Source organism: Salmo salar, chromosome ssa14 (genome assembly GCF_905237065.1).
Source record: "Salmo salar chromosome ssa14, Ssal_v3.1, whole genome shotgun sequence".
In the NCBI taxonomy this organism is placed as follows: domain Eukaryota; kingdom Metazoa; phylum Chordata; class Actinopteri; order Salmoniformes; family Salmonidae; genus Salmo; species Salmo salar.
Window position 1 is genome coordinate 49543902 of NC_059455.1, and position 17583 is coordinate 49561484.

The window sequence follows — 17583 nt, forward strand, 5'->3', positions numbered from 1 at the left end:
TTCCCCTAGTTTAATTTATAGGTGGGTTGCAAAGGCCACAACCGATCCAAGTAACATCCAGGCACTCTGACATCAAAATGTCAAATGACACCAATACAGTAGACACCATGCAGGAGGTAAGAGGGGCTGAAACCAATACAATAGACACCATGCAGAAGGTAAGAGGGGGCTGAAACCAATACAGTAGACACCATGCAGGAGGTAAGAGGGGGCTGAAACCAATACAGTAGACACCATGCAGGAGGTTAAAGGGGGCTGAAACCAATACAATAGACACCATGCAGGAGGTTAGAGGGGGCTGAAACCAATACAATAGACACCATGCAGGAGGTAGGAGGGGGCTGAAACCAATACAATAGACACCATGCAGGAGGTTAGAGGGGGCTGAAACCAATACAATAGACACCATGCAGGAGGTAAGAGGGGGCTGAAACCAATACAGTAGACACCATGCAGGAGGTAAGAGGGGGCTGAAACCAATACAATAGACACCATGCAGGAGGTAAGAGGGGGCTGAAACCAATACAATAGACACCATGCAGGAGGTAAGAGGGGGCTGAAACCAATACAGTAGACACCATGCAGGAGGTAAGAGGGGGCTGAAACCAATACAATAGACACCATGCAGGAGGTAAGAGGGGACTGAAACCAATACAGTAGACACCATGCAGGAGGTAAGAGGGGGCTGAAACCAATACAATAGACACCATGCAGGAGGTAAGAGGGGGCTGAAACCAATACAGTAGACACCATGCAGAAGGTAAGAGGGGGCTGAAACCAATACAGTAGACACCATGCAGGAGGTAAGAGGGGGCTGAAACCAATACAGTAGACACCATGCAGGAGGTTAGAGGGGGCTGAAACCAATACAATAGACACCATGCAGGAGGTAAGAGGGGGCTGAAACCAATACAGTAGACACCATGCAGGAGGTAAGAGGGGGCTGAAACCAATACAATAGACACCATGCAGGAGGTAAGAGGGGGCTGAAACCAACACAGTAGACACCATGCAGGAGGTAAGAGGGAGCTGAAACCAATACAATAGACACCATGCAGGAGGTTAGAGGGGGCTGAAACCAATACAATAGACACCATGCAGGAGGTAAGAGGGGGCTGAAACCAATACAGTAGACACCATGCAGGAGGTAAGAGGGGGCTGAAACCAATACAGTAGACACCATGCAGGAGGTAAGAGGGGGCTGAACCCAATACAATAGACACCATGCAGGAGGTAAGAGGGGGCTGAACCCAATACAATAGACACCATGCAGGAGGTAAGAGGGGGAACCCCATCTACAGTACCAGTCAAAAGTTTGGACACACCTAGTCATTCAAGGGTTTTTCTTTATTTTTACTATTTTCTACATTTTAGAATAATAGGGAAGACATCAAAATATAAAATAACACATTTGGAATCATGTAGTAACCAAAAGTGTTAAACAAATCCAAATAGATTTTAGATTCCTCAAAGTAGCCACCCTTTGCCTTGATGACAGCTTTAAACAATCTTGGCATTCTCTCAACCAGCTTCATGAGGAATGCTTTTACAACAGTCTTGAAGGAGTTCCCACATATGCTGAGCACTTGTTGGCTGCTTTTCCTTCACTCTGCGGTCCAACTCATCCCAAACCATCTCAATTGGGTTGAGGTCGGGTGATTGTGGCGGCCAGGTCATCTGATGCAGCACTCCATCACTCTCCTCCTTGGTCAAATAGCCCTTACACAGCCTGGAGTTGTGTTTTGGGTCATTGTTCTATTGAAAAACAAATGATATTCCCACTAAGCACAAACCAGATGGGATGGGCGTACCGCTGCAGAATGCTGTGGTAGCCATGCTGGTTAAGTGTGCCTTGAATTCGAAATAAATCAGTGTCACCAGCAAAGCACCCCCACACCATCACACCTCCTCCTCCATGCTTCACAGTGGGGACCACACATGCGGAGATCATCCTTTCACCTACTCTGAGTCTTACAAAGACATGGAGGCTGGAACCAAAAATCGCAAATTTGGACCCATCAGACCAAAGGACAGATTTCCACCGATCTAATGTCCATTGCTCGTGTTTTTTGGCCCAAGCAAATGTCTTTTTATTATCCTGTTATGGCTAGGGGGCAGTATTTTCACGGCTGGATAAAAAACGTACCCGATTTAATCTGGTTACCACTCCTACCCAGTAACTAGAATATGCATATACTTATTACATATGGATAGAAAACACCCTAAAGTTTCTAAAACTGTTTGAATGGTGTCTGTGAGTATAACAGAACTCATTTGGCAGGCAAAAACCTGACAAGGTTTCAGGCAGGAAGTGGCCTGTCTGACAAGGTGTCGTTCTTCTTGTCTCTGTTTATTGAAGAGTGAGGATCTTAGCTGTCCCGTGACACTTCCTACGGCTGCCATAGGGTCTCAGAAGGCGGTAAAAAGCTGAATCGTGGCTTTGCAGGCTCTGGCTGAAAAAAAAGTAGCGCGTTTGGGTAGTGGCTGGTTACAGTACTGTGAGACTCAGGCTCGTGCCCGCGTCGACCAAAAGCTTTGTTTACTTTCCTCTGTTTAGCTAAAAGGAGATTCCCGGTCGGAATATTATCGCTTTTTTACGAGAAAAATGGCATAAAAATGGATTTTAAACAGCGGTTGACATGCTTCGAAGTACGGTAATGGAATATTTAGATTTTTTTTGTCACGAATTGCGCCATGCGCGCAACCCTGATTTACCATTTCAGATAGTGTCTGGGACGCACGAACAAAACGCCGCTATTCGGATATAACGATGGATTCTTTTGGACCAAACCAACATTTGCTATTGAAGTAGCAGTCCTGGGAGTGCATTCTGACGAAGACAACAAAAGGTAATCAAACTTTTATAGTAGTAAACCTGATATTGGTGAGTGCTAAACTTGCCGGGTGTCTAAATAGCTAGCCCGTGATGCCTGGGCTAAGTACTTAGAATATTGCAAAATGTGCTTTCACCAAAAAGCTATTTTAAAATCGGACCTATCGAGTGCATAGAGGAGTTCTGTATCTATAATTCTTAAAATAATTGTTATGCTTTTTGTGAACGTTTATCGTGAGTAATTTAGTAAATTCTTTGTGAATTCGCCGGAAGTTTGCGGGGGGTATGCTAGTTCTGAACGTCACATGCTAATGTAAAAAGCTGGTTTTTGATATAAATATGAACTTGATTGAACAAAACATGCATGTATTGTATAACATAATGTCCTAGGGTTGTCATCTGATGAAGATCATCAAAGGTTGGTGCTGCATTTAGCTGTCTTCTGGGTTTTTGTGACATTTATATGCTAGCTTGAAAAATGGGTGTCTGATTATTTCTGGCTTGGTACTCTGCTGACATAATCTAATGTTTTGCTTTCGTTGTAAAGCCTTTTTGAAATCGGACAGTGTGGTTAGATAAAGGAGAGTCTTATCTTTAAAATGCTGTGAAATAGTCATATGTTTGAAAAATTGAAGTTTTTGTATTGAGGAATTTGTAATTCGCGCCACGCCTATCATTGGATATTGGAGCAGGTGTTCCGCTAGCGGAACGTCTAGATGTAAGAGGTTATTGGTGTCCTTTAGTAGTGGTTTCTTTGCAGCAATTTGACCATGAAGGCCTGATTCACACAGTCTCCTCTGAACAGTTGATGGTGGTCCTCATGAGAGCCAGTTTCATCATAGCGCTTGATGGTTTTTGCGACTGCACATGAAGAAACGTTCAAAGTTCCCCAGGATTGACTGACCTTCATGTCTTAAAATAATGATGGACTGTCATTTCTCTTTGCTTATTTGAGCTGTTCTTGTCATAATATGAACTATCTTCTGTATACCACCCCTACCTTATCACAACACAACTGATTGGCTTAAACGCATTAAGAAGGAAAGAAATTCCACACATTTAATTTTTTCTATTTTTTTAAATTTAACATTTATTTAACTAGGCAAGTCAGTTAAGAACACATTCTTATTTACAATGACGGTCTACATCGGCCAAACCCCTGACGACGCTGGGCCAATTGTGCGCCACCCTATGGGACTCCCAATCACGACCGGTTGTGATTCAGCCTGGATTAACTTTTAATAAGGCACACATATTAACTTAAATGGATTCCAGGTTGAGTGAACGACAAGAGTGCAAAACTGTCATCAAGGCTACTTTGAAGAATCTCGAATATAATATATATATATTTGATCTGTTTTAACACTTTTTTGGTTACTACATGATTCCAAAATGTGTTATTTCATAGTTTTGATGTCTTCACTATTATTCTACAATGTAGAAAATAGTAAAAATAAATAAAAACGCTGGAATGAGTAGGTGTGTCCAAACGTTTGACTGGCAATGTATATAATAGTATTGGAAAACAGTCCATTTGTGGATCAGAGGGATTGTCGCATCCTGACCATGGTAAGCTGTTATTTTCTATGGTAGAGTAGGTCAGGGCGTGACAGGGATAGGAATAACTTTTACAATTGTCATTCTATCGAGGCAACAACACAACAGAAACAAAGAGATAAAGAACCAAGAGAAAATACAAATAATACCACTTTATTATCAGACAGATTAATACATAAAATGTTATTGTGTTATATATAGAAAAGTAAATAACTTGAGTCAAGTACACAAAAAAGTAACAATTTAAACTATTAATAATAATAATAATAATAATAATAAATGTCATATTAGATTTTGTCTACAGAGGGAAGACAAAGGCAATTGTTTGCATTGCAGAATGGACTGTATGTATAAATGGTTAAAGGCAAACTCAGGCTGGGAAGACATTTGATATTTGTCAAGTTTGTACAGAATACTACATCTCAGTATTGTGAGCTAACACCTCTGGTGTGTGTGTGTGTGTGTGTGTGTGTGTGTGTGTGTATAACTGTACACAGACGAATGTCAAACAGAAGAAAAAAAACATGGACAATCTTTTCTGTCTCCTCTACAGTATCTTCCCACAAAGTATTTTTTATTTTTTTTTAATCCAAACATATGACACTGTTAGATCCGCAAGGACTGTTGCTGTAAACTCAGCTTTATACTTACAAAAAGGTACACATGTTGTACAGTTCTACACATCCTTTTAACTCGGTCTACTTTACGGCAATTCAGCTATTACCAACACCACATTGGGAATGTAGTCATTAAATGTAGTCATTAATACTGTGTCATTGTTTTTCCTGAGAAAGTACAGGAACTAGCTACATAAAAGTTCCACTTTAAAATCCCAATAATAAAAAAAAAAAGACTATTTAAAATCCACACCCGAGTGGTTGAATCGAAGAGGCTATATTACCTCACAGATACAGTAGTTAGTCCACCGATCAATCAATCTGCTCATCTGGCCTTATAATTGTCAATAGTTGTATTTATTGTGATAGTGGCCCCTTTTCAGTAGTTGGTCAATATTACATAATAATAACAACATATGGATGTTCGTTACAACATAGCAAAAAACAAACAACACATGGCAACTCAGGTATTCGAATGCATGCTACTTCGTCCTTCAAATATACATTTTGAACACCTTATACATTCTCAAAATACATATTCTATACCAGCATTTCAATGGGGAAAAAGACAACGGTTGGCGAGACCAAATTCATGAAATCAATATCAATATCGTCAGCTACAAAGGGATTCTATCTATCGATCTAAGCAATACTGGAGTCACAAGGCAACAATGCAATCACTAGATCTGCTCAACTGTTGACTGCATATTCTGGAATGAGAATTTGGATTGTAATCTCTATATATCGTATAAGAATTCAGAACGTAATCTCTAGTCTGCATGAATATTTTTGTCATTTTATTAAACGTCATTAAACTCAACTAGATTATTTATTATTTGTGCAATTTATCCAAATGTTCATGTTCAGCGCGTTAGAGATGAGATCTAACATGTTTCGATTTTCAAGATTAAATGTTTATTTTTTTTTTTTTATTGTGCTGCTAACTATGAAATAAAAACATATCCCAGTATGCGTATAAAAGTCTCTGTCTATTGTTTTTTAAAGGTCGACTGCCCCTTAGAATAAACTCCTCCATTTTTAAAACAGCCTTTGTGACATCACTATGAGTCAGAATCTTTCATTTCTAAATGGCAAAATTGACTAGAAAGTTAAAAAATTTGATAATTTTTGGTCATAAAGTCAGTCTCGGTCAAAACAAGAGTTCGGTAAATGACTGAGTCATGACTTACTTGAGGGTTTGGGATTACAATCATGTCAACAATTCATGCCCCCTTTTGCCTTTTAACACATGGTGGCACCATGTTTTCTGGGAAAAGACTGGGCGTATTCGCTATGACGGAGATCTCTCTTTAAGGAGGACCAATGGAATAGTCTAAAATGTGCAAACCCTGCCCACCTGGCACATCATAGGACAACACCTTACCAACAAGTCAGTTTATCAAATTTCTGTCCCAGGCAACTGTAAGTGTTGTTATTGTGAAGTGGAAATGTCTAGGAGTAACAACGGCTCAGCCGCAAAGTGGTAGGCCACACAAGCTCACAGAACGGAACCGCCGACTACTGAAGTGCATAAAAATAGTTTGTCCTCGGTTACAACACTCACTACCAAGTTCCAAACTGCCTCTGGAAGCAACGTCAGCACAATAACTGTTTGTCAGGAGCTTCATGAAATGGGTTTACATGACTGAGCAGCTGCACAGAAACCTATGATCACCATGCGCAATGCCAAGCGTCGGCTGGAGTGGTGTAAAGCTCGCCGCCATTGGACTCTGGAGCAGTGGAAAGGTGTTCTCTGGAGTGATGAATCACGCTTCACCATTTGCCAATCCGATGAACAAATCTGGGTTTGGCAGACGCCAGAACTCTACCTGCCCCAATGCAAAGTGACAACTGTAAAGTTTGGTGGAGGAGGAATAATGGTCTGGGGATGTTTTTCATGGTTCGGGCTAGGCCCCTTAGTTCCAGTGAAGGGAAATCATAACGCTACAGCATACAATTCAATTCTAGACGATTCTGTGCTTCCAACTTTGTGACAACAGTTTGTTTACCTTCAGTCATGGCCGTTAGCATTTCTTAATGAGAATTGATGAAAAACGTGGCCAAATCAGGAAGTGCAGTTCTCCTTTAAATTGTGTGTAACTTCAGGATCCATTTTCTGATGTTAATCTCTAACCAAAAACACTAGAGGGCGACAAACTGGTTTCCCCTCCTGAGTCAGCACACACAGGCCCAGTCCAGAAATGACACTTACAACACACCTTACCAAGGCACTGGAGTCAATCTGAGAGGACGTATAAGAAATATGGCGAAATGTCTACCTACTGTATCTTTCTATGGTTTACTGTATCTTTCTATGGCTTACTGTATCTTTCTATGGGTTACTGTATCCTTATATGGGTTACTGTATCTTTCTGTGGGTTACTGTATCTTTATATATCTTTCTATGGGTTACTGTATCTTTCTATGGGTTACTGTATCTTTCTGTGGGTTACTGTATCCTTATATGGGTTACTGTATCTTTCTATGGCTTACTGTATCTTTCTATGGGTTACTGCATCTTTCTGTGGGTTACTGTATCGTTATATGGGTTACTGTATCTTTCTATGGCTTACTGTATCTTTCTATGGGTTACTGTATCCTTATATGGCTTACTGTATCTTTCTATGGCTTATTGTATCTTTCTATGGCTTACTGTATCTTTCTATGGCTTACTGTATCTTTCTATGGGTTATTGTATCTTTCTATTGCTTACTGTATCTTTCTATGGCTTACTGTATCTGTCTATGGGTTATTGTATCTTTCTATGGGTTACTGTATCCTTATCTGGGTTATAGGGGTGGTTTCTGCACCTGGACACGCTGGTTACTATGCTACAGGTGAGAGGGTCTGATCTATCACAAGCCAAAGCCATGTTGTCGTCCTCCTCTCCCCTGAGACCAATGTACCGTACATGCATGGTGGACTGTGTGGAGGTGGACTGTGAGTAGTTGAGCCACACAGCAGTGTATTACAATGTTGCATTGTGGACCCTGTGATCCATGCAGCTGTGTATGTGTGGAACCAAGGCCAGTGATAATCTCACTGGCAAATCTGATGCAGAATTCTGAACCGACTCATTGTTCCCTAAACTCCTTGTTCCCTAAACTCCTTGTTCCCTAAACTCCTTGTTCCCTAAACTCCTTGTTCCCTAAGAGGAAATGTGGGGGGGGGGTAGGGTGCTATGGTCTAGGCGTGGTAGGGTGCTCTGTGTCTATTTGGGACTCAGCAGTAGTCTTACTAGCAGCAGAGTTTGTTAGACGGAGGAGACTGCCGGGTTATCTTGAAGGGCTCGTTGCCGTCAACGTCTGGATTCTCCAGAGGTGGAATCTGTTTACCTGAAACACAACACAGGATCAGTTTGAAGGAGCAGGTGCAGTCTGAAGGTGCAGTTTCAGCAACCAGGTGCAGTTTGAAGGAAGTTGAGGTAGTTTCTGGAATAACTAGGGTTAGCAATGGCTCCAGAAGCTACCTTCCTTGAAACTGCACACAGAGACATACAAATAGGTATCCACTTTGTTCATCTGACTCTGGGTATGTAGAAAAAGGGCTTAATAATTGCCAAGATCTCACACTATCCCTTTAAGTGGTGAATCCTAACTTTCACTTAAGTGAAAATCTGAATGAAGTGGAAGTTCAGATTTGTCCCTAAGAGAGCTGCTAACAGGCACTGTACTGAATGGTGCTACTCTGTCTTACAAGGTTGAATGGAATGTTGTAGTGTCTACAACAAACACAAATCAAAAGAAATTCATGCTTTAGTTCAGTGACTTTATTTAACGAGGCAAGTCAGTTAATAAGAACAAATTCTTATTTACAATGACGGCCTAGGAACAGTGGGTTAAACTGCCTTGTTCAGGGGCAGAACGACAGATTTTTACCATGTCAGCTCAAGGATTCGATCCAGCAACCTTTAGGTTACTGACCCAACACTCTAACCACTAGGCTACCTACCGCCCCTACGCTCTAACCACTAGGCTACCTGCCGACCCTACGCTCTAACCACTAGGCTACCTGCCGCCCCTACACTCTAACCACTAGGCTACCCTGCCGCCCCTACACTCTAACCACTAGGCTACCTGCCGCCCCTACACTCTAACCACTAGGCTACCTGCCGCCCCTACACTCTAACCACTAGGCTACCTGTCGCCCCTCCCCTCTAACCACTAGGCTACCTGCCGTCCCTCCACTCTAACCGCTAGGTTACCTGCCGTCCCTCCACTCTAACCGCTAGGTTACCTGCCGCCCCCACACTCTAACCGCTAGGCTACCCTGCCGCCCCTACACTCTAACCACTAGGCTACCTGCCGCCCCTACACTCTAACCACTAGGCTACCTGCCGCCCCTACACTCTAACCACTAGGCTACCTGCCGCCCCTACACTCTAACCACTAGGCTACCTACCGCCCCTACACTCTAACCACTAGGCTACCTACCGCCCCTACACTCTAACCACTAGGCTACCTACCGCCCCTACACTCTAACCACTAGGCTACCCTGCCGTCCCTACACTCTAACCACTAGGCTACCTGCCTCCCCTACACTATAACCACTAGGCTACCTGCCACCCCACACTATAACCACTAGGTTACCTGCCGCCCCTACACTCTAACCACTAGGCTACCTGCCGCCCCTACACTCTAACCACTAGGCTACCTGCCGCCCCTACACTCTAACCACTAGGCTACCTGCCGCCCCTACACTCTAACCACTAGGCTACCTGCCGACCCATGGCACATCTTGCATAACAATTCATGATAAAACAAACTAAACAGTGTTTGATGTGGTCGTATGGAGTGAACCACCCTGCCAACATAAACTCTAAACTGAAACACTTACTGATCTTCTGAAAGAGCTCCTCCACATTGACAGCGTTTCTGGCGCTGGTCTCCATGAAGATAGCTGCGATGGACTCAGCAAAGTCCTTAGCTTCCTTCATAGGAACTTCCCTGTTAAAAGAGATACTATAAACTACAGCTTGGGTTGACTCATCAACAGGGCTTTTCCATAACAAACAACCTTTAACACGGTGGTGGTGACTCATCAACAGGGCTTTTCCATAACAAATATCCTTTAACATAGTGGTGGTGACTCATCAACAGGGCTTTTCCTAACAAACAGCCTTTAACATGGTGATGGTGACTCATCAACAGGGCTTTTCCATAACAGCCTTTAACATGGTGGTGGTGACTCATCAACAGGGCTTCCATAACAAACAGCCTTTAACATGGTGGTGACTCATCAACAGGGCTTCCATAACAACCTTTAACACGGTGGTGGTGACTCATCAACAGGGCTTCCCTAACAGCCTTTAACACGGTGGCGGTGACTCATCAACAGGGCTTCCCTAACAGCCTTTAACATGGTGGTGGTGACTCATCAACAGGGCTTCCCTAACAGCCTTTAACATGGTGGTGGTGACTCATCAACAGGGCTTCCCTAACAGCCTTTAACACGGTGGTGGTGACTCATCAACAGGGCTTCCATAACAACCTTTAACACGGTGGTGGTGACTCATCAACAGGGCTTCCATAACAAACAGACTTTAACATGGTGGTGGTGAGGTTGCACCCTTGTGAGAATGTCAGCTCAGAATAGTATTTTAGTTGTTAAGTAAACAAAATTAAACCCTTGTTGTCAACTTACTAATCAAATCAAATCAAATCTATTTATATAGCCCTTCTTACCTCAGGTGATATCTCAAAGTGCTGTACAGAAACCCCCAGCCTAAAACTCCAAACAGCAAGCAATGCAGGTGTAGAAGCACGGTGGCTAGGAAAAACTCCCTAGAAAGGCCAAAACCTAGGAAGAAACCAGGCTACGAGGGGTGACCAGTCCTCTTCTGGCTGTGCCGGGCAGAGATTATAACAGAACATGGCCAAGATGTTCTAATGTTCATAGATGACCAGCATGGTCAAATAATAATAATCATAGTAGTTGTAGAGGGTGCAACAGGTCAGCACCTCAAGAGTAAATGTCAGTTGGCTTTTCATAGCCGATCTTTGAGAGTATCTCTACCGCTCCTGCTGTCTCTAGAGAGTTGAAAACAGCAGGTCTGGGACAGGTAGCACGTCCAGTGAACAGGTCAGGGTTCCATACTACACTTCCTTAGCTTGAGACTGGTAGCTAGAGCTAATACTTCCTAGTCATAAATGTAACAAAGGTGGACATCGATGTCCTGTCAATCAAATGGCTCTTATGGCCGACAGAGCAGAGTTGTATTGCAGAGTCCCAACAATAGTAACACACAACACCATGGCAACCAATCAACAGGGTTTCCATTAGAGGTCGACCGATTATGATTTTTCAACGGCGATACCGATTATTGGAGGACCAAAAAAAGCCGATACCGATTAATCGGACGTTTTTTTTTACATTTATTTGTAATAATGACAATTACAACAATACTGAATGAACACTTTTATTTTAACTTAATATAATACATCAATAAAATCAATTTAGCCTCAAATAAATAATGAAACATGTTCAATTTGGTTTAAATAATGCAAAAACAAAGTGTTGGAGAAGAAAGTAAAAGTGCAATATGTGCCATGTAAAAAAGCTAACGTTTAAGTTCCTTGCTCAGAACATGAGAACATATGAAAGCTGGTGGTTCCTTTTAACATGAGTCTTCAATATTCCCAGGTAAGAAGTTTTAGGTTGTAATTATTATAGGAATTATAGGACTATTTCTCTCTATACGATTTGTATTTCATATACCTTTGACTATTGGATGTTCTTACAGGCACTTTAGTATTGCCAGTGTAACAGTATAGCTTCCGTCCCTCTCCTCGCTCCTACCTGGGCTCAAACCAGGAACACATCGACAACAGCCACCCTCGAAGCATCGTTATCCATCGCTCTACAAAAGCTGCGGCCCTTGCAGAGCAAGGGTAACAACTACTCCAAGTCTCAGAGCGAGTGACGTTTGAAACGCTATTAGCGCGCACCCCGCTAACTAGCTAGCCATTTCACATCGGTTACACCAGCCTAATCTTGGGAGTTGACAGGCTTGAAGTCTTAAACAGCGCAATGCTTGAAGCACAGCAAAGAGCTGCTGGCAAACGCACTAAAGTGCTGTTTGAATGAATGCTTACGAGCCTGCTGCTGCCTACCACCGCTCAGTCAGACTGCTCTATCAAATATCAAATCATTGACTTAATTATAACATAACACACAGAAATACGAGCCTTATGTCATTAATATGGTCGAATCCGGAAACTATCAGTTCGAAAACAAAACGTTTATTCTTTAAGTGAAATACGGACCCGTTCCGTATTTTATCTAACGGGTGGCATCCCTAAGTCTAAATAATCCTGTTACATTGCACAACCTTCAATGTTATGTCATAATTACGTAAAATTCTGGCAAATTAGTTCGCAACAGGCCAGGCGGCCCAAACTGCTGCATATACCCTGACTCTGTTGCACAGAACGCAAGAGAAGTGACACAATTTCCCTAGTTAAAAGAAATTCATGTTAGCAGGCAATATTAACTAAATATGCAGGTTAAAAAATATATACTTGTGTATTGATTTTAAGAAAGGCGTTGATGTTTATGGTTAGGTACACATTGGTGCAACGACAGTGCTTTTTTCGCGAATGCGCTTGTTAAATAACTGTTTGGCGAAGTAGGCAGTGAATCAATGATAAATTAACAGGCACCGCATTGATTATATGCAACGCAGGACACGCTAGATAAACTAGTAATATCATCAACCATGTGTAGTTAACTAGTGATTATGTTAAGATTGATTGTTTTTAATAAGATAAGTTTAATGCTAGCTAGCAACTTACCTTGGCTCCTTGCTGCACTCGCATAACAGGTAGTCAGCCTGCCACGCAGTCTCCTCGTGGAGTGCAATGTAATCGGCCATGATCGGTGTCCAAAAATGGCGATTACCGATTGTTATGAAACCTTGAAATCGGCCCTAATTAAATCGGCCATTCCGATTAATCGGTCGACCTCTAGTTTCCATGACAACTTTAGCCCTTTAACACGGTTCTACAGAAGTGGTGAAGGACTGATACCTGATGTCACCCAAATCCTTCTTGTTCCCTGCCAAGGCAACAATGATGTCCTCAGGACCGTGCTCCTTCAGCTCCTTCACCCATTTCTTCAGTGTCTGGAAAGAGTCCTGACGGACAGACAGAACAGTGCAGACAGACAGGCGAACAGAGCAGACAGAACAAGGCAGACAGAACAGACCAATGGCCAGGTTACACTTTACTACAGGACTGATTTGTCAAACTTTGCTTTTTACCCCCAAAGCCTCCTTTCTCTAGCCTGGCCCGTATTCATAAAGTAGAAGTGCTGATCTAGGATCAGGTCCCCACTTGTCCAATATAAAATCTTAATTATAATGATCTGGAAGGCAAAATGGATCCTAGATCACCTACTGTGAGACGCTTTATGAATACAGGCCCTGGTCTCAGATCTGTTTTGGCATGACAGTGACCACAGGAGTTGACAAGACAACACAAATAGACCAGACTGTAATGTCTCTAGTCTGGAATCCACACAGAATATTGATCGGTTCTTTACCAGTTTGGTGATGTCATAGACTATGACAGCGGCGGCAGAGCCTCGGTAGTACATGGGAGCCAACGAGTGGAACTGGAATAAAACGATACAGGAAGTTAGCTACGAACAAGGGGAGGTTGCAGTTCATATGACTGCATTACTTGGTTTTAACCATGTTTAACTAACTAGTTCAGCTTTAGGGTTAAAAAAAGAAGAAGAAATATTCAAGTTTAAATAGAAATAGGAAATAATATACATTTGGAGAAAGAGATGACGAGATTCCAGCTACAGTATAGCAAAACAAATATAACTGTGAGCTATTTTCCCGCCCATGTGTTAAGGACGTAACGATGAGACTGTCACGCCCTCACCTGAGAGAGCTGTTTTCCTCTGTTTGGTTAGGTCAGGGTGTGACATGGAGTGGGCATTCTATGTGTTGTATTTCTATGTTTTTTTCTTCTCTTCTTTGATTGGCCGAGTATGGTTTCCAATCAGAGGCAGCTGTCATTCGTTGTCTCTGATTGGGAATCATACTTAGGCAGCCCTTTTTCCCCCACAGTCAGTTGTAGGATCTTGTCTTTGTGTTGCATGTGTTTGGCACGCATAGCTTTTCGTTCGTTGTATTGTTTATTGTTTTTACTGGTTCACATTGAAAATAAAAAAACGATGAACCCAACCCACGCTGCACCTTGGTCACAGAGACATTCTAACAGCACGCCTGGTCAGCATATTGCCCCTCCTACACATATTTCCATTTAAAACACACACACACACACACACACACACACACACACACACACACACACACACATTTACATTTACACCCCACTCCTGTGAGTCATCACGCCACAACAATACTATGAACCTTGAACTCTGACCCGTACTGTGTAACAGAATAACAAACCACATGTTCTCTGAAAATTGGGACTCCTTCTCATGATGACGAGACATATGTTACACAGTCAAGAAAAGATTGTGTAAGCCACTTGAGCAGTGATTGGACAGACACCATCGGACACAGGAAGTATGGCTATGGCAACGCGAGACAAGACAACAACGTCAAACTAAATCTCGGTCCAACGGACAAATCATATAGTGAGTAGTCGCCCATTTCTGATCCTTCCAGTCTCCATGAATCAGCCTTTACCTTGTTGACTGGATAAAATGAAAACAAAGTGAACAGGTTTTTCTAATCTCCCAGAATGAGTTGGGTCTTATTTTAGTTCAAATATTTTTTATTGAACACACACACAAGAATGGTGTATAGGTATAAAAGACAAGTTTACAGCTCTTATCTAAACATAAGAGAACAGACATTAACCACAAGACCCAGAGTTCTGGGCACAAAACAAATATTACAAAACAAGACATACAGAACAAGGACAGGTAGAAAGAAAAAGTGTAGATGTAACCCCACCCCTTATTCCACCCTTATTCCCCTCCCGACTGCTCGGGTGGCGGGGCCAGCACATGCTGCCCAAAGGTAGATTACCATATGACAATTGAGAGTGCGTTAAAAAGTGCAAATTCACAGCGCCGACTGGTCCAAGTAAGAGAGGAAAGGCTGCCAGAATGAGTTGGGTCTTATTTTGAGATGGCAAACCCAACCAGTGAGAGCAGAGGAGACTGCTGAGAGGAGAAGGGCTCATAATAACGGCTGGAATGGAAACCATGTGTTTAAAAATATCATTCCATTTACTCCATTCCAGTTCATTATAACAAGCCATCCTCCAATCAGCAGCCTCCACTGAGTGAGAATGTTGAACAGATAAAGGATGAGGAAAAGAAGAAAGAGGAGGTACCCACCCTTTCCTGTCCTGCTGTGTCCCAGATGAGGAACTTGTGTAGTTCATGTCCACACGGCACCGTCTTGGTTAAAAACGATGCCCTGCAAGTATCAGAGAACATTAGGCGAAGCACAGTCTTAATCATTAAGACAACTGTCGGAATGATAGAATAGTGTTAACTGCTTGATGACAGAATAGGTCAGGAACAAGAAGGACAGGTCAGAGTAGGACAGGACAGGTCAGAGCAGGACAGGACAGGTCAGAGTAGGACAGGACAGGTCAGGTCAGGTCAAAGCAGGACAGGTCAGAGCAGGACAGGACAGGACGGGTCAAAGCAGGACAGGTCTGAGCAGGACAGGACAGGTCAGAGAAGGACAGGTCAGAGTAGGACAGGACAGGTCAAAGCAGGACAGGTCAGAGCAGGCCAGGTCAGAGCAGGCCAGGTTAGAGCAGGCCAGGTTAGAGCAGGACAGAACAGGACAGAGCAGGACAGAGCAGGACAGAGCAGGACAGAACAGGACAGAGCAGGACAGGACAGGTCAGAGCAGGACAGGTTAGAGCAGGACAGGACAGAGCTGGACAGGACAGGACAGAGCAGGACAGGACAGGTCAGAGCAGGACAGGACAGAGCAGGACAGGACAGAGCAGGACAGGTCAGGACAGAGCAGGACAGGTCAGAGCAGGACAGGACAGAGCAGGACAGGACAGGACAGAGCAGGACAGGTTAGGACAGAGCAGGACAGGTCAGAGCAGGACAGGTCAGAGCAGGACAGGACAGGACAGAGCAGGACAGGACAGAGCAGGACAGGACAGGACAGAGCAGGACAGGACAGAGCAGGACAGGTCAGAGCAGGACAGGACAGGACAGAGCAGGACAGGTCAGAGCAGGACAGGTCAGAGCAGGACAGGACAGAGCAGGAAAGGACAGGACAGAGCAGGACAGGACAGAGCAGGACAGGTCAGAGCAGGACAGGACAGGACAGAGCAGGACAGGACAGGTCAGAGCAGGACGGGTCAGAGCAGGACAGGACAGAGCAGGACAGGTCAGAGCAGGACAGAGCAGGACAGGACAGGACAGAGCAGGACAGCTCAGAGCAGGACAGAGCAGGACAGGATAGAGCAGGTCAGGTCAGAGCAGGACAGGTCAGAGCAGGACAGGACAGAGCAGGACAGGACAGAGCAGGACAGGTCAGAGCAGGACAGAGCAGGCCAGTACAGAGTACATTTACGTCATTTAGCAGACGCTCTTATCCAGAGCGACTTACAAATTGGAACTCAATTCTGTCTCTCACTGTTCAAATAAACCTACCATTAAAATTATAGACTGATACTTTCTTTGTCAGTGGGCAAACGTACAAAATCAGCAGGGGATCAAATACTTTTCCCCCCACTGTAATTGCTAATTTCCTTTTCTTCCCTGGACATAAGACAGAGTTTGAGACTGGTTTTATCTGAGATTTTCTTGCAATTAACTTGATTTTCCTGAAAGGTCTCCATAACAGGACAGACAGGAAGCTAATTACACACTTGTTGCTGCCTATTGCATAAAATAAGGTATTAACGTTCATACAACTTACCCTATCGTTGGACTAACGTTGTGGTCAAAATGGTCCTGTACAAAACGACATACAATACTAGACTTGCCCACTCCTGTATCCTACAGCAGAAAGAAAAATAACACATTGGTGAAACGCTATATAAGGGGTTTACTATGTCTATACAAAAGACTTGAGAAGATACACAACGCTATTGGCTAAAGCATCCTAGTAGCCTGTTGTTGTTGTTGTTGTTTATGCGAACCAAGGATACATACATACTGTATCCGTAGGACCGAATGGTTACTTTATAAAACTCTAACGGGATGGTGGCGTAACGGCTGGTATTAGTCAGAAGAGCCATTCCCCAAAACAAATGCATCGTAAGGGAAATCTCTCAATGGACAAGGACAACAAACAAACTAAACTGCAGTACAATAAACAACAACAACATAATACAAAAAGGGATTTGTAAAAGCCTATCAAGGTCAGGGGAAAGGTTATGATTAGGTTATGTGGCGGCGACTCCACATTATTTTACTAAAATACATTTGGTCTCAATGTACAACGATTCTTGGACAAGATGACATAATAACGGTGCAGTTTCTATACAATGTCAAATCCTAGCAAGACAGATAGGAATTCAAAACGGTCGTGTTCCCAGTGTAAAGAGACACAACCGGACCGCAGACAGAAAGACAGACAGACAGACAGGAGAGAATCAAACCACCCAA

The 17583-nt window shown here is 43.2% G+C and overlaps 1 protein-coding gene across 1 annotated transcript in view; it reads right to left on the bottom strand.

Annotated features, from left to right (window-relative positions):
• Positions 1-4527: 4527 nt before the first annotated feature.
• The window catches only part of LOC106569740 (ras-related protein Rab-31), a 13384-nt gene continuing 328 nt past the window's right edge, over positions 4528-17583 (bottom strand). The window contains exons 2-7 of the mRNA XM_014141320.2: positions 16892-16971; positions 15334-15415; positions 13549-13620; positions 13035-13141; positions 9844-9953; positions 4528-8342 (exon numbers count right to left, since the gene is read on the bottom strand). Of these exons, the coding sequence (XP_013996795.1) occupies positions 8245-8342; positions 9844-9953; positions 13035-13141; positions 13549-13620; positions 15334-15415; positions 16892-16971 (549 nt within the window). The 3' untranslated portion in view covers positions 4528-8244. The remainder of the gene's footprint in view (positions 8343-9843; positions 9954-13034; positions 13142-13548; positions 13621-15333; positions 15416-16891; positions 16972-17583) is intronic.